General features: G+C 51.9%; 1 protein-coding gene across 2 annotated transcripts; it reads left to right on the top strand.

The window, feature by feature from the left end:
• Nucleotides 1-8,375: 8,375 nt before the first annotated feature.
• On the top strand, nt 8,376-14,922 carry FAM222B (family with sequence similarity 222 member B; the record flags this gene model as incomplete). 2 transcript variants are annotated; one of them, XM_079545080.1, is made up of 2 exons in its annotated part: nt 8,376-8,457; nt 13,343-14,922. In XM_079545080.1, the coding sequence occupies 2 exons, from the start codon at nt 8,376-8,378 to the stop codon at nt 14,920-14,922; spliced, it is 1,662 nt and encodes a 553-aa protein (XP_079401206.1). The 2 variants fall into 2 exon arrangements, with proteins under 2 accessions (XP_079401206.1, XP_079401207.1); XM_079545081.1 differs by lacking the exon at nt 8,376-8,457 and adding an exon at nt 12,881-12,956.
• Nucleotides 14,923-17,774: the final 2,852 nt, after the last annotated feature.

Here is a 17,774-nt window from a genome sequence, read left to right as displayed (position 1 = left end):
TTCCTCTCTCCAGAGACACCGTCAGCATAACACCCGGGCTGTTTAGACTGAGGTCTGAATATTCTGCTTTGGCACAATCAGGAGGCATTCAGTAAAGGAAAGAACAAGATGGGAAGAAGCTTTGGATTTAGGGCTGAGATTTTTCGATGCTTTTCAGTCCATAATTGCGAGCAGTCTTGGTGAGAAAGGTCAAAGATTTCCTTTGCACGAGGTGCCCCAGGATGCGGGCTGAGCTCCGTCAGAACATACAGCACAGAAGGGAGAAATGTGCTCAACCACCATCAGATTTCAGGACGGGGCTCCCCGTACTTCCAGTTGTCACCTGAAGATTCTAGAAACAGTTTCTGGTCCTATTTTGCAGTCTCCAGTTCTTTTCATCAGGATCTCCTTTTTAACCCCACGTGTTCCTGGAGGTTTTCAGAGTGCAGGCATGGAACGTTTTCCCTGGTTTTCTCATGCAAATAATGGTAAGGATTATTCTACGTTTAAAATCTGGTTTATGCTGGCTTCTGAATTTCATTCAAAATCAGCATCTGGAGAGCTTTCTGATCTGCTGTGTGCAGCTGTTGTCATCTGTTCAAATGACTTCTGCTTAATTTTTAGCGAAGGGCAAAGAGCTCCATCATTCTGGCCCAGAGGAAATGGTTCACCTGCTACAGTCAGAAGTTTCCCCAAGCACACAGCTGACCCAGCAGGTATCTGTAATCCTTTCTACCAGGAAGCGTGGCAGCCACAGGTATCTGTTTATTCTCTGCTGCTCGGGACCTGCAGTTGTGCTTTGCAACTTCGTTCCCCTGTGCTGAGCATGGATCTGAGCAGCTGCTCTGGGCAGGATCCCCTCTTGTCCCCAGGCAGCACAGAGCCCTCCTCTGGAGGCTCCTCACACGCTGCTGCTTCTCACTGTCAGATGTGGGTGCAGTCACAGGGAGTACCAGGTTATGTCCCCGAGCAGCCGTTACATTCTGAGTGTGTTTCCCTTGATTTGCCAGGAGCTTTCTGCTCTGCTCTTTGCAGGAGACTCACAATGTGTGCCCTTGGCTGGGTACATGCTTCCTGTGTCTTTCTTGCTTTGAAACGGGTTCCTGTTGCTCTTTGGCAGGCCCTGAAGCAGCGATCTGTGGAAAGAGCACATTCAGAGCTAGAGTGACTTTACCTCTTTGTTTTCTCTCTTTCTTTAGGCCTGTATGGGATCAGCTGGTCCCACATTATGTGTGAAGTAGTTAAAATTTAGCCTGCATCTGTAGGATGTGATTTCTTCTCCCCCCGCCCCCAGTTGCTTTGATCAAATCAAAATACAAAAGCAGCGCTTTCATTTCTGGTTCTGTAGTTTCAAAGACAATCTCCTGACATGCTCTAGCAGTCCAGACCCGAGTCCTTTTCTTCCTTCATCCAAAGGCACACTGTGCCTTGCACCTTTCTCCATATCAGCAGTTAGGATCTGCGTTGGCTTTTATCTGAATCAAAAGACAAATGGAAGAGGGCAGGACTCTGCAGGAATGGGAAGCAGACGTACATGTGCAGTGGAAATATGTAATCCTTACATTCAGGCTACCATATGGAGTGCAGACCAATTTCTGGATTGGATATTTGTAGCCTGTGCTTCCAGAAATGTGAGTTTAGATTTCAGGCTTTGAAGGCTGGCTAATCCCCCCAGCAGTTAATACCAGCATAGCATTCTGTGATGTCAAGCCTTTCCTTCTAAATGCTGGGTTGGCTTTTTTTCTTTCTTTCTTTCTTTCTTTTTTTTTTTTTTTTGCATATGTCAAATACACAAAGCGAGTCTCCATTTGAGAAATTAGCATTCAGACACTCTGTAAGCACTTTATTTTTGCTTGCTTTGTATGCAGCTGAACTCATGTCCAGGCTGGTAGTCGCTGAGCTTCCACTTCTCCACGTGTGTCAGTGCTGTTTGGCCACAAGCTTGGTCCAGTGTCCTAAGAACACAGCTGTAACCTTCATGCTGGAGCAGCACGTCTGCAGACCCACTGCTGGGGGGGTGAGGATTGTCCTAAAAAACCTCTTCCTCAGCAAGATGAGCGTTCTGGTCATTGCCATCCTTGTCAAAATGCAAGTTGTGTCTGACAGCATGTGTGGGTTTGGGATACGCGTTGCTTTTTCAGAGTTGGAGCTCTTCAGGCAAAGCTCTCTACGTTAAGGAGTCAGATTCAGCTATTCAAAGCAAGTTGATAAATTGCTTTTCATTAAGCATCGAGTGCCAAGGGGTTCAGTGTGTGTTCCGAGAGCAAAATGCATTCATTACAGCTTCTGGAGAGCATTTATCAATCACACGGTTATAAACAGTGCTAATGCAGCTAATTGAAGGTTGAAAAATTTACTTTTTGGAATTGGTTGACTGGCTTGGTTACTGTGTGGTTGGAAAAGCAGTGGCCTGGGCTTGAAGAACAGCTACAGCTGTGTATCCCTGTCTTGTCTGCATGCAATTCATCTGCTGCACCTCACTGTGGAAAAAAAGAAACGTGCGTGCGGGTTTTTGTTGGGGTGATGTGTTTGTGGCTGCTCAGACCACTGGGTGAGACTGCTCTGCAGTGTTTTGCTGGGCCTGCAGACAGGGATCTGTGGTTCCTGCACCGTGCAGAGCCTTTGAGCACCTTGCATAACTTGTGTTGCTCTCCCTGTCGTTGTTTGAGCAGCTGGCAGTGCCACCGGCCACTTGTGCTTGTTGGAAAAGCACGGAGCGAAGCACAGGCTTCTTTACTGTAGCCCAAAAAAAAGAACCTCTTTCTTGCAGCGAGATAAGCTTTGAGTTTCTTGGTGAGGGCAGAGTTCTGTGTCAGTACGCCCCAGCAGGAGCCGGCACCTCGCCTGGAGCGAGGAAGCAAATGCCTTCCTGGGCACAGCAGCGTCTGTCTGTCTGTGCTCTGTGTTCCCCCGGCAGCTTGTCTTGTGCCTGCGGTCACAGATGAATCTGCAAGCTGCTTTGTCAGGAGCCAGCAGAACCTCTGTGTCCCACCGAGGGACTCGTGCACAGCCAGCACAGCCAGCACAGACCCCACGTGTTCATCCAGCAGCATCGCATCCAGCCCTGAGTGAGTCACTCCTCCTCGTCTCAGCGTGAGAGCTCTGCTCCTTGCTTTGCATGTTCATCCTGCCTTATCTTATTTGCAAATATTTTCTCGTTTTCAAGGGAATCTATTTTTAAAGCGGGAGTTCAAACACATTTTTCAGTCTCTAACACATCTGGTTTGTTGTTTGTGTGTTGTGGATAGGCAAAATATGTTCAAAGTTGGCTCTGATAAAGTATTTTTTTTTTAAATAATCAGCTTGTAATAAAGGAAAGGAGCCACTTTCCTGCTCGGGGAACTGTCATAATCTCTAACTTCTAATGATGCTTTACAAGGAAAAACTGTCATTCTCCTGTCACGTGCAGCCACAAGGATTTCTGTAAGTGATGATTAAGACTTAAGTCCTGGGCTCTTGTAGGGGAAGCGTGGAATGAGAGAAGATAACTGTGGAGGTGATCCAGGCACCAGAGAGGGAAGTATTTCGTGTTCCTTCCCCCTTCACCCAGGCACTCAGCAAAGCTTCCTGCTCCTCTGCAGAGCAGTGCAGGGCAGGAGGAGCTGTCAGGAGATGCTGCAGCTGAGTGTGCAAGGAGCATACAGCCCATGCAGCTCCTTGGTGGGGCAGCAAGCTGCAGAACGATGACCTCGCCTTGCTCCCAGCCACCTGAACACATGGGATTGCAGCACACACGTGCTGGTGCAGAGGCTGCAGCTGTATGCTCTGCTCTGGGAAGGGGATCTGTGCATAGTAGGGTTACTTTGAGGGCAGAAGGAAGCTGTGCGTGAGAATGGAGAAGGGCTGTTGGTGGGAGCAGTGCCTCACTGCTGGGCATCCTTTCTCTCTCTCCTAAATGCAGATTTATGCACTGAGAAACAGAACTCAGATACATCCCAGACTGTTTCTGCATCCCCATTACCCACCAATACAGCACTGAAAAACCTCAGAGGTGGATGTTACCATATAAAAGGCGAAGGAAAATTAATTAAAGGTCAGAGTGCTTCAGCGTAGTGAAAATTCAGAGGAGGCAAATTCAGAGTTACTCAAATCACTTTGAATACGGGCAGGCTGATTTTCCTATTTCTTGCTTAAGTTCCCATAGTGTAAGTAATCTCCCTGTGTCTCATAACTGACCACGAGTGTATGTGTTTCAAGCAGTGCCAGAAATGCTCCTTTGAAGCTGTGGCCAGGCACTGCAGATGTCCCAGCTTGTCTTTTCTGCATCTTTCCTGCCCTTCGGAGAGACCTGCCACACCTGGCAGGACCTCCTCCTGGCTGCCTCGTCTATCAGCTCCCTCCACATTGCAAAACAGGGAGTTAAATCTAAAAATAGGCTTAAAAAGAGGTGATAGGCTTTGAGTAAAGTAAAATAAGCCACCGATTTGGGTCATGAAAGGGAATTTATATCACTAGTTCTCTGTTCCAGCTTTCTCGAGCTAAAATTCTGCTTTGACAAATGAGAAGGAAGAGCAGCAGCAGCGAGTAAATGGAGTGGAGGGGTGCAGTGTGGTCTGATTCCAGTTCCTCCCTGGATTTTGACCTTGTAAATGTCATGTGAGATGTCAAGGTGGTATTGAATGTTCTGCAGTTGAATTTATCTCTGTAGTATTCTTCAGTGGTAGAAACTGTCACCCACTGCTATCCATTTAGAATGGAAGGAGCGTGGCGGGGGCTGATTAAACGCCACATCCAAAATGACGTCAGGAGCCCATGGTGAGCCAGGTACATCCTCTGTCTGCTCCGTAATCATGAGACCGGTCTTGGAACATAAATCTGGTCCAAAACCCCCTTTAAGCTTCTGCAGAATGAGTTTGTGAGCAATTTCTGCCCCTTCCAGTGCCTCGTGTGGCTTCAGTCACGTGTGTGAAGCGCTCCGCTCTGCTGTGGTGCAGGACGGCGTGTTAATAATTGCAATTGGAAGGAAGTCCTGAAGCGGGGAGGATGACTGCTGCTTTCTGGTCTGTTGGGCAACAGAAATGCCAAACACAAGCAGGTGAAGCAGCAGCAGTTAGGAGAGGGGCTCGCTTCCCCGGCCACCAGCATGGCCTGGGCACGGGCAGCAGCTCCGTTCCTGGCTGAGGACAGCCCTGCTGGTGGCTGTGTCAGCCCAGCTAACGAGCAGCGTGCGAAATCGTGCTGTGATTGGGCTGTTATACTGCTAGCAGTTTCATTTGCAGAGTGCAGGCAGGAGCAGGCTTCTTGCCAGCAGCAGCTTCATTCAGATTAGGGCTTTAGTTCAATTATGTCCAATTAACTTTTATTGCAGATAGCAGTGATAATTACTTGCAAGTCAATTTTTTGGCTGTGGTTATCCCAGGGCTAAAGTCTGAGCTTGATGGATTTTAATAACTGCAGTGACGTCGAGCTTTTCCTCTTTTTTTCTTCTTTAGGCCTCAATTAGATGAAAGGTCAGAAGCTGTGTAAAAACCCATCGTACAATTAAAGCCAACTGTTCTGCTCTCAGCAGATGTGTAACGCTGTGGTTTAAAATAATCTGTTGGGACCAACCTAAAAACAGCTCTTCAGAGCTGGGGATCGTAACCTTGAGCTGTGCTGCTTCGCCCAGGAGTGGGTCTGATGGAACTGGTGTTGCCTTTCTTCCTGCACTTCATCCTGCTCCAATTGCTTACCTGGAAGCCTTCAGTGGCAGTCCTGGGGCACGAGGAGTGTGCTGTGTGCACTGTGCTGATCCTCCGAGGCTTCTTCATTTTCTCCTCGCCCTGTGAGCAGAGCTCAGCTCAGAGCAGAGCACGTGCATGTAAACCCTCCCCTCTCTCCCCTCCAAACCATTGGATTTTGCTGCCTGAGTTAAGTTATAAATGCAGGTCAGCCCCAAAGGCAAAACGGTTTATGAGCAAAATCATAGTTAATTAAACTGCAAGAAGCAGAAATTGATTCTGATTGAAACTGTTGCAGGGCTCTGCTAAAGGTCCACCCGAGCACAGAGCCAGGAGGCACGGTGCTGCTGGATGCTGGGAGCACCGCACTGCTCCCGTTGTTCGGTCTTCCTAATTCCCCATCCCCAAATACACTGATGCTGCTGTGATTGATTACAGAGTGCCTCTCCACACGTTATTTTGCAGTTCACCATTGCTAAAACATTAAAAGGATGAGCTGCCAGCTGGTGTGGTTAGTTCATTGCGCTTCAGGAACCAGCGAGATTCAGTCTGGCTCTTGTGCAGCGCCGAGCGGGCGCGCATTGCGGTGAGCGTGCGGGGAGCAGCTGCTGCCAGGGGGCTTCAGCTTGGCGTGAACCAATTTGTAAGCCCTCTGTATTTAGGTTACTTTGAGAGAGGGAGAAGGAACGAGTCTCGTTTGGTCTCGAGCAGCCTGCTGGGGGGTAAATGAGACGCCGAGGTTCCCCTGGAGCATGAAGGTTGCCCTGGATTCACTTGTGTTTCCTGGCAAGCCGCTGCAAACACTTGTACCAAAGAAACCTTACAACCCACCTTCATTTTTTGGGGTTTGCTTGCAGCATTTATACGTGCTGAGCCCAGGTTGTGCAGCCCACGTTCAGGGTTTGCCACCGATCCCATCGGCAGGGATGGAATCCCACGCAGCCGCCTGGTGAGTAAGGAGGAGCAGCAGAGCGGAGCAGTCGGCCGCAAGCACTGGGCAGCATCTCCCAGCTCACGGGACCCCACGGTGCTGGAAGCATGGAGCAGTTTGGAGCTTTCCTTTGGTGTGAGGAGCTGCTCCTGCCTCCCCCAGCTTGGTGAACAGGCCCTCAGTTCATCTCAGAATTTCAACCTCGCGTGTTTACTTTCATGGATCTAACTTTAGACTTTGCCAGCTTGCTTTCGTCTCAACCGGCCTGGTTTCCCATCTTTCACTGGCCAGGGTGGTCTGTGGGGAGTGCCTCCTTTGTGTGCTTACCCTGTAAGGCCTCCGAGAGCCTCAGGCACTCCTGTGTGTAACAACTTGGCAGTGACTCTACGTATGGGGTCTGTTTATACAGCGATAAAACTGTGTTAGTGCAGGAGACGTTTCCTACTAGCGCCGAGTTGCTTTACACCTAGGCTTTATTCTGCCTTCTGAAGGTCCCTCCTGGCATGGGATCTGGCAGAGGCAAGATGGAGCTTTGAATACCAGCCAGCAGATTCTGTATGTTTTTCTAGAAATACCTTCAGTGCAGAAAGGCAGTGCTGTGGAGAATGGCAGTGCTGTGGCGAGGCTGCGTGTCGACCCTCTGTGGAGAGCTTCTCTGCCACCCGTGAGCCCTAAGTCACTCTGCAGGATGCTGTGGGTTCCCTGGAGCAGGAAACAGAATCACACCGTCAGGCTGGAAGAGAGCTCGCAGGTCCCCAGTCCGTACCCCACATTGCTCCCTGACCACAGCCCTCAGTGCCACATCCCCACGGCTCTGGGACGCCTCCAGGGATGGGTCTCCCCCCTTTGGTTCATAAGAATGCGTTTGTGGTCAGCTACAGAGACAGCAGGTTTGAAAAGACAAGAATAGAGAACAAAAATTGGAGCACGGTTGTCATCATAATACGGAATTCAGCGATGGAGTGCGGTCAGCACTTCTGTGCAAATCTGAATTCCTTTTTTTAATGCTCAGCAGTGACCTAGATGGCATCAATTTGCTTATTGCAAATCAGGCTCAGAGAATGAATTCATGCTTGCACTTTACAGTGATTTATTTATTTTTTTTTTAAAGGCAGATTATTTCCTTTAAAAACGTTACTGCCACCTCAATCCTTTCTGAACCTTTGGCATCACCTGAGATGATGCTCCATGGTGTCTGCAGGAGCGGCTCACCGGTGCAGGTGTGTTTCTCACGTGGTGACCTGTGTCTCTGCATGCAGCAGCGCTGTTACCTGGGGAGATGAGGGCAAGGAGAAGGCAGCTGATGCCTCCAGCATGGCTCACTTGGAGGCTTGGAGCCCACGTTGGCTTTGTGGCTGGAGCAGCAGTTTGTCCAGCGATGGTGGGAGCGTCGCTGTGTGGTGACGTCTCAGGAGTTCGGATGCTTTGGTTTGAGGTTTGGTGCCAGATGTGCTGAGCTACGGGTGGCAGCAGCTCCCTGCTCCCCGTGGTGGCTTCCTTCCACCTGGAACAACCAGCTTCGAATCCAAGGGCAGACTTATGGGTGACCCCGTGTGCCAGACAGCAGAGAGCAAGGCAGGTGTTTGAGTTTCAGCAGAGATATTTGAGTTCTAACCCACTTCTCCTTGCTGTCCCCAGACGTGCAGGTGACGTGCATCTGTGCTTGGTCAGGTCTTCACGCAGCGATGGCTCTCTGCCTTTCTTTTCTCTGTTCCTCCTTGTATTATAACTTTGAATTGTCTCTCTGTTGTTGTTGCAGTGTGCAGAGGAGTGAATGGCCCATGTTGTGTTAGTGCCTGTCTGCCATGCTGGCCTGTCTGCCAGGACCAGGTGACCTCTCCTTTCAGCTTCTTTCTTACACGCAGATGAACACTGGACTTCAGAAATGTGAGTGACGTTTTGTCTGCAGGATGTGGTTAACTGTTAAATCTGGCTCTGGTACAGCTGTGAAACAAAACATTTAGGGTAGGGCGGAAAAACTGTTTAATGCTAGAGGCTGGGTTCAGTTCTGCCTTCAGGGCATCCATCAGCATGCGAAATCGCTGTGGAGGTTCACGTGTGTGCAGCAAGGCTTGACAAAGGTTAATTTTAACCACAGCAGGACAAGATGCAGGCATGGTATCTGTGAGATTCTTGCCTCTGCTGAAAACATGTTGTGCTAGAGGCGTGTCACTTGACTTTGCTGCTTAGCACAACTTTTATTCCCTACTCCTTTTCGTTTCCATTCGTCTAATGGCACCACTAAAAGCTGGATCAGGCTAATGCAAACCTTTTGAGGTCAGCTCTGTTCTACGTGCCTGGGCCACAGGCTGCAAATATTGGTGATCTCACCCAAATTACTAAAGTTCAAAGTTTCCTTCTTCTTTCTGATGTCTCTGGTGCTCTGAAAACATGTCTGCAGAGTACTGTGATAACTCACGTGCAATGACTTCAGCCTTTTTCTGATAGTGGAACTTGTCTTTTTAGAAGAACTTGCATTGGGAATTCAAGTTTATTGGCTAGAGTTGCTCTAAATCTGACTCTGTCTCTTTCTCACTGAACTTGCACCGTGGTTGATCAGCTGAAATAGCAGAGAGACACATAAGGTCTGTGTTCCTGGTTTGTAGGGCTGTAACCTTGTATTTGAAATTTGCACTGGGAGATCTCAGCGCCCTCGCTTTGCTCCTGGACTCGTTGCTCTTGAAAACCAAATAATTAACACTCCAGTTTTAGCTAAATTCTTCGTACGGTGAGGTTTGTGATGCTACTGAAAATAGGTAAGCTAATTTTGCAATTCAGGATGACATTCTCAAGGTACCAGTCCTGCCAGCAGTGAGCGGCATCGCTCACGTACACGCGTGCACTCCACCAGCTCACTAATTACAGTGACACTTGTGGCAGTGGTAAAAAAACCTTTCCACACTGAAGGACTTCATCAGACAGCGTGGGCTCTCCCTGCTTTCCCTTCTCCTTGCCAGTTTTGCTGAACAAACAAGGTAGGCTGCTGTGGTGAAGCTGTGCCCGGCTCCATGCGTTACGTGAGGCTGCGGTGCATCGGAACGTTCAGTCCTGAGAGCAAATTGTGCAGGCTGTGTGAGGTGGCACCGTGAGGCACTTGTTAATTACACATCCTGCAAGGCAGCCTGCTCACCTGGCGCCGTTCCTGGGGGTGAGTTGCCCCCGTGCTGAAGGCAGTGCTGGGTGAAGGGCTCAGGGCACTGTGGTGAAAGGAATGGAGGACAGAGGTAGGTGGCAGGCTGGAGGTAATGCTCTTCTGTGCTGCTTTGTTCTGATTTATATGGAAACAGAACTGCTCGTGCAGACCTTGCTCGGTCCTGCTGCAGATGGGCACGGGATTAATTGGTGCAGTTCTCTGCACACTGTGTATGCACGAGTAGTCTAGCCCCTGGCCAGAGGAAAGCTGAGTTAATGAGTGTTTTTAACGAGCGGTGACTTGTGACTTTTGATGGGGGTGGAATAGGGCTTTAATAATGGTGCTGTTGCTCTGCTAAAAGGCCCAGAACTCCACCTGATGACCTTTACTCAGATCTGCCGTGTTTGTATTCATAATTTCAAAGTGTCATTTCCTGGATCAAACTTTTGATTCACACTTGAAAAATCCACATTAGCTCGATTACCTTCTTTTTTTTTTTTTTCTTTCTTACTTTCATATAAGCAGCCTTTTTCACAAAGCTGCTCTGGGGACTCATATGTGCACCCATTCATTTCTGTTGAAGCTGACCACGGGACTGCAGATTGCAGTGTTTCCCTTTGAATTCTGCAGCCTCTAAGCATCCCAGGAGGAGTTCCCCTGACATTTGTCCTCCGGGGCAGAGAAGGGAGACGTGTGGTGACAGTGGCACAAAATTGAGGTGAAAGAGAGAGGAGCAGGCTGAGACTGAAGGCAGGTCAGCAGCCAAACCCCATCCTCCCTGAAAGCTCTTTCTGTAAAGCCTGGAGAGGAGATGCTGCAGTTGAGAGTCGAGCAGAGCGTGGCACAGCTGTTCTTCTCTGTCCCGGTACAGATGCTCTCACTGGGGTAAGAATCCTGAAGGCACTTTGGTTCTTAATGAAAAATTAACCGTGGGCAGTTTTAGAAGCTGTGGGTTTTAGAGGCTTCGTGTGAGAGGCACTTAGGAGATGCTGCACGGGTGCTGAGGTGAGGCAGAGAAACGTGTCTCCTCCTGTGACACAAATAGCAGCAGCGTGGGGAGCTGAGGAGCTGCATGCTGCTGGAGCACGATCTCACAGCTCGCTGCTTTCCGGGGGTAATTGCTCGTATGCACAGCTCTACCCTGTAGTAAACACCACATCCTTAGGTTCCAACAAAAGGCTTCTGCCCTGCGTTGAGCAGAAGGAAGCCGTGCAGCTCGTCCCGTTGTTTTCTGGGTGGAACTTGTTTGTTTGTCACCCCGTCATTGCTGCGAGGGCTGATGTGAGGTTCTTGTGCTTACCGGTGTGCATGCATTCTTTTTAGTGTCAGCATTTTATTAGTCTACTTCAGCTGGTTTTTTGTTCACGTAGTTGCCAGGCCTTGTTCTTTGCTGGTTGGTAGGGTGTTTGTTTTAGATATTCAGGCTCTCCATCACCCCGTAATGCTTTTCTCCCTTCTTAAAACACCTTTTATCCAGCCATCAAACCTTGCCTGTGGAGCTACCAGCAGCACACGGTGCTGGCACCCTCAGAAACGCGTCGTTTTGGTCACATCTGGGCAGAGCAGCCGGCTTAGATCCAGGTTGGGTCTGCATGAGGGGGTGCTGTGCTTCAGAAGATCTTGTCCAAGGCATTTCAAAGGTGTTTTCCCATTTGGTTGGATACCAAACTTGATGAGTGGCTTAAGTTTGCCTGAGGGGTGATGTTCACCCCTGAGAGGAAGGAATCCATCCCGATGCCGACTTACAGGTGTGCTGTAACCCAGAGATGCAGCCTGGTCAGAGAAAAATGCGTTAGCTGCTCTCTGTGAAAGGTTCCCATGCAGTTCCTGCATGATGGAAACATTGGTGCCTGAGTACAGGAATACTGAACGCATCCATTCGCCATCAGCGTTCACACCTCGCGTGCTGTGTGCCTGCAGAAGTCTAACCCACCACCCGAAAGTAAAAGCTTGATGTGAGAATGGCCTTCTCTGATTCGTGGTGTGCTGCAAGGGGTCAGCTGTGAGGAGGAGCAGAGCTTGATGGGTTTGGGGCAAGGCTAAAAATACCAGGGAGCTGGTGAAGGCCTCGGCTTCTGATAAGCTCCATGCAGAGGCTCCACTCAGAACAGAGCAGCTCCCTCCAATGGACAGACAGAAGCCACCTGGCTGTAGTGGAAGATGCAGAAATGGGAGCAGGGAGGATGTTCAGGTTATTATCAAACAAAGCTTGCTTTTGATTAAGAAGAGTGGTGTGTGCCAGTGTTTGGGTAGCACGTGGAGAGCAGGGCTGTGCATGGCAGCGTGGGACACGCTGTGCTGGGGGTGCGAGGCAGCCTGCTTGCTGAGCTGCTCCTTGCACAAAAGGCACGTCTGTAATTATCCTTCCTCCTGCTACCTGTCCTGTTTTACCCCTGACAGCGAGTGCTCTCTGAGAAGCGCTGATCTCCCTCCTCGGGAAGCTGCAGGATTCAAAAGATAAAGTGCTGAGATCACAGCCGTGTTCAGGGGCCTCTTGCAGGCAGTTTGCTTAGAAGCATCAGAGGTGGATGTACAAAAGGGAGCATTGCTCACCTGGAAGCATGGAGCATCACATCGCTGTGGGTCAGGGGCAGGGTGGGGACTGGCAGTGCTCTCTGCAGGAGCAGTGGGTGGCGTGGGGATGCTGGCAAGTTCAGCAGAAAGGGTCGGGTGTTTTTCTACCAGTGAAGCATTTGTGAGATGGGGAGGGAGGAAAGCAAAAGCAAAGCGGGGCTGTGGAAGCTGTGAGATGTCGTTGGAAGGTTACAAAATCACTTTGGAAGCAGTAGTCTCGTAGGGCTGTGGTTGGGATACGGCCCGGCTCTGCTTGGAATGAGATGACATGAGAGGCACACGCGTTTCCCTGCACCTCTGAAGTTCTTTCCAAAAGCACGTGGGGCTTGTAGGCAAGGTAGGTATCTGGTTGGGCACAGCCATGAAGGCACACCTCTGTCTCCAGGAGCCTTTGCTCCCGAAGCGTGGTTTTTATCTTGTGAGGTACTCACCTGATTTTGCTGTTTGCCAGCGGGATGCTGCCCTAGCAAGGTGCCACACTGAGCATTCAGCTGAAGAAATAATGGCGAGCCATCAAGGAATGTGTGTGCAGCTGCCTTCCATTTGCTGAACTGGGACTGACAAGGATCCTAATGGACAAAAAGGCACTCAGAGTGCTTTTGGATGGCAGCAGCTAGAAAAGAGCTTGGGCTTAAATGGAGGTTTGAGCTGAAGTGCTTTGTGCAGCTCCCACCTCAGAGTGTAATGTTTCACTCGCTGCTTTCTGGTTCCTGAATGACAGGCTGAAGATGTGGCAAACGGCTTGAGGAGGAGTGGGAGGGTGGCTTGAGATTGAGAGGACGCGGGCAGACGATGGTAGCTGTGGTGCTCCTGGTCTGTTCCTGGGTTTGTCCTGCCAAAAACACCGATCGAGGCCTGGCTTTGCTCTGTCGGGCAGATTTTGCCCCATTGGGGTCGTGTTGGTCTTCGGATACCAAAGGAAATGAGGTTTCTGCTGGTCTGGGAGATGCAGCTCTCACCTCCCGGCTCCGCACAGCGTTTCTCCCCTCGCTGCGTGGCCGTCGCGCCCCGGGTTTGGTCCCGTGCTCCCCACGTTGGGCATTGACCTCTTTCCTTTCTCCACAGGGGACACTACACAGAAAATGAGATCTGCACAGTATCCTACCCCAGCAGAATTGGATGCCTATGCTAAGAAGGTCGCCAACAACCCCCTGACTATAAAAATTTTTCCAAACAGCGTCAAGGTTCCGCAACGGAAACACATACGCCGTACTGTGAACGGACTCGACACTTCGGGCCAGAGGTACAGCCCTTACCCATCTCAGGCCACCACGAAAACCGGCCTCCTGGCCATCGTCAAGTCTCCAGCGAAAGGAATCCTCAAGGACTTTGACGGCACGCGCACACGCCTGCTGCCGGAGGCGATGATGAACCCCCCTTCCACGCCGTACGTTGCACCGAGCACTTTAACCCACCCCCAGGCGCTTGCTCGCCAGCAGGCTCTCCAGCACGCACAGACTTTGCCGCACCCGCAGAGCATCCCGCAGCCGCAGGCTTTGCAGCACCCTCAGGGTATTCCGCAGCCGCAAAGCTTACCCCACCCTCAGGGGATTCCGCAGGCGCTGCCGCACCCTCAGAACGTGCCGCAGCCTCAGGGCTTGCAGCATCCTCAGACCGTGGCACACCAGGCGCTGCAGCCCCCCCCGAACCCTTTGCTGCAGCCGGCTTTACATGGGAGCAGAAAGATGCCGGATGCGGACGCGCCGCCGAATGTGACCGTGTCTACCTCAACCATTCCCCTCTCTATGGCTGCCACCCTGCAGCAGAACCAGCCACCGGACCTGAGCAGCATCGTGCACCAGATTAACCAGTTCTGCCAGGCCAGAGCTGGCATTAGCACTACCTCAGTGTGTGAGGGACAGATCGCAAACCCCAGCCCCATAAGTCGCAACCTGCTTATCAATGCAAGTACCAGGGTCTCTACTCACAACGTCCCTACGCCCATGCCTTCCTGTGTAGTGAACCCTGTCGATCACGCCGCTGCTGCTATCCCTTCTGCCTCCGTTAACGTGCCCATGGTGAATATCAACAGGGTGCCTCCCGCCTACCAGAACGAAATCAAGTCGGTGGCGTGGAACCAGCACCAGCTCGCTCATCTGCAGCAAATGTGTGGGGACGCCGCCGGGCCCGCCGCGCTGGCGGGGAAGCACGCTCCGAGAGAGATGGCGGGGCAGGGTTTCCCTGGCAAAGCCTCCAGCTACCCTCAAGAACTGTGCATGGGCCAGTCCTTCGGCCTGAAGCCCCCCATTGAGAAGCCCACGCCCTCCCCTCCCGTCAACGGCTTGCAGGGACCCTTGCCGTACACCAACGGGCACTACTTCCAGCCCATGTGGAATAACATTCTGCCCACCCCCAACAGCGACAGCTCTGGCTCCCAGGACCTCGCCATGCCTTTCCACGGGGGACCGCCGGCCGGAGCAGCGCTCGATTGTGCAGCAGGACCTCATTACAGAGCTGGGGCCGGCCCGTCCAGCCAGAACAACGTGATGCAGACCGTGGATTACCTAAGTGGGGACTTCCAGCAGCCTTGCTTCAGAGATCAGAGCATGGCCGTGCTGGGAAAAGTCCATCGGCCTCCCATGAACCGAGCACCTGAACCGAGCGATAGTCGAAATCTTCATATTCAGCACCCAGGGTATAGATAGGCTGCAGTCACTTTCACAGACAAAATTAGAGGTTTAGTCTTAATTTTAACGAAGAAGCAAGGCATTTTTAACTTGCAAACTTGCGTGATCATTATAGTAACCGTTGGAAGAAGACATACTGTATATTTAAAAGCTTTGCTTACGTGTTTTCTCTCTCTCCTTTATGCATCAAATATTTAACATGCCTTTTGTTTCCAAGAATTTCATTACACTACTCCACGCCGCCGCTGTTTCCTCACCACTGAGTCCCCGTGCTGCAGCTCCTGCTCAGTACCCGCGTGCCGGACCCATGGTGAGTTGCTGCAGGGTTTCACAGCTGCATCTGTTGGCCATCGAGGTAGCATAGCTGCTTTTCCACCTCAGTTTCCTCCAAAGAGCAGCAGGATTTGTCAGGAAGCAGGGCTTTTCAGCTCGAAAGCCTTGCTTCGTTAATGCATCAAACGCTGACTGTTCTCAGCATCCAGAGGCCTGTTCCATGGGAGAGAAGCACGCACAGAGCGAGCTCGGGGGGGGGGGTGAGGCTTTGAGACAGGAAGAAGCTTTTTGGTCGTTGCTGAGGCTCAGTGTGAAGTCAGCAGGACAGGACAGGCTGCCCCGGCTGCTGCCTCCCTGCCCTTCGGTCACCGGCTCTGAGCCCTTCGCCGCTCTCAGGCCCGCTTGCCCACAGGGAAGGGCTTTCCTTAGGGATCCCAGCCCTGCTCACGGCTGGGTTCAGCAGCCAGGGGAGCAGGAGGTGGTGGGACCTGAAGCCCAGCTCCCTCCATCAGGGCAGCACATTCGCTAGGCCGCTTCTCTCCGGGGCTGAGCAGCTCTAATGCTCCTTTCCCAGGGTCTCGGTGCCTCCCCTTCCCTCCCTCCCTGCTGTGACACTAACCACAAACCTCTGCTTCCCAGCATCCCTATCCCTTCCTAGAGCCAAATCTGTTGTAAGCAGAAAACCTCTCCCTTAACTAATACTTGAACATAATGATCACCACCAAGTTTGGAAATTAAAAACAGGCGAAAAGCGAAACGCATCAATTCTTTATCTGTACACTGGCTGAAAAGAAAAAGAAAAAAAAAAAGAAGAAAAAAAGAAGAAAAAAAGGAAACTCCTGCTCTACACTGTAAGCTGTAAGTGTAATGTTTCTGTATGAATGTCGCCCAGTAGCGTGGGTCCGAGTAGCGTCGTGTGTGGGTGAGCCTCCCTCCCAGCCCCGGGGAAACGAAGCCTTAAGAACCTCCTCCTCCATGAGCACGGTGTGGGATCCTGACGGACATCCGCTGGCACTGAGAGCAAACGAACCACAGCAGGCCTTCGCCAGCTCTGAAGTGGCGTCAGAGTTGGCTGGAGGTCACAAACCCATCGATTCGTATTATTTTGTTTTCATTTCGACGTGTGGCCCTGGGCCGTAAGGAATCTTCGGGGCTCAGGGTTTGAGCAGGGTGCTTTCCCCAGCTCCTCGCACGCCTTGGTGCACTTCTGTCCTCCCTTCAGGTCTCGGTGTGCCGCTCTCCAGCAATGGCTCGTTAGCAAGGTTCATCAATTTGCCTACAGGTGGATCCGACCATGTGTCGGCTCGTGTCGCCTCCTAGTTCGGAAGGAAGAAAACTTGCCTGATTGTGTTATGCCAAACGATAGCAACATGAAGTCCTAATTTATTGTTCATTAATCGTATTCCTGCAGTCTTTGTGAATGGTAAATATACATCTATGAAAGAACTGAGGTGCCCAGGCTTTTCGTGCAGCGTTTCTCTGATGGCGGGAGGCACGGTTCAGGCCGAGGCTGCGCCCCAAATACTTTTCTACTCAATAAAACCTTGGCGTCTCCTCTCTTATCCTGCTGCAGTTTGAACCCAGGGCGGCGGTGGTGGCGGTGGCTCCCGGCAGGGGGGGGTCAGAAGGGCTTCTCAGCCCCCCCAGCCCTGTGCTGGGAGCAGAACAGAAGGGGTGCAGCACCCGGAGCTGGAATCACTCAGCGTCGGGTGCAGGGGGCGGCTTTGGGGCTGAGAAAAGGTGGAGGGGATCCACGAAGGGGACTTGGAGCATCTGCAGACCCGGCAGCAGGGAACCAAGGGGGATTTGTCCCCTCCCCCGTGATGACATCCGCAGCCCGTGAGGACATCGCTGCAAGAAGGGAGAGCAGAACGGCGGGCTCCGAACCGCGCTTGCTGCCACCAACGCCTGCCGTCTGATGTCCCAGCCCTCCCCCGTCCGTCTCAATGCTCCTCCAGCGCTGCGAGGCCGCGTGGTAAAATCGACTGACCGTATTTCACCTCATTCGTTGAAGCTGATTTCGAGGCAGTTGGGTCCAAGCCGTGAATTCCGTGGGGGTGGATGGCCGCCGTCCTGAGAGGTGCCAAATCCAAAGCCCCACCGAACGCCCGCGCCCTCGGAAGGAGGAGGAGCCGGGGAGGGCAAAACCCACCGGGCTTTGAATAAAGGCCGAGAAAAGCGCTTTTGTCTCCGTTTTGTCCTTCTGACGTCAGGGCCGAGAGGAGAAGCGGGGATGGAGGAGGTTGCAGGGAGAACCGCGCGGCGGCGGCAGAGAGACGGGCTGCGGGACGGGCTGCCATGGGCGGCGGGGCGGGGAGGCGCCGGGCACCGGGACCGGACACCGATAGCGGCTGTCGGCCACCAGTAAGAGATGATAGAGGCACTGATACGGGGTGAGACCAGCTCAGGACAGCGGCTGCCACAGTGGGGCAGCATCGGGCACCAGCGTGGGCTGGCAGCGCGCACCAGGGGCAGTGGGTGCGGATCCAATCGTGGCTGACAGTGAGGCCAATGGAAGTGCTGGCGCTCGGCATCAGAACGGCGCTGGGTTCATCCCGCTGCCAGGACTGTCACGTCGACACGCCACCAGCGCCGTG

This window comes from Tetrao urogallus (assembly GCF_951394365.1).
Source record: "Tetrao urogallus genome assembly, chromosome: 20".
NCBI lineage: Eukaryota > Metazoa > Chordata > Aves > Galliformes > Phasianidae > Tetrao > Tetrao urogallus.
The sequence above is the reverse complement of the archived record's forward strand: the minus strand, read 5'-3'. Positions and strand labels throughout refer to the sequence as shown.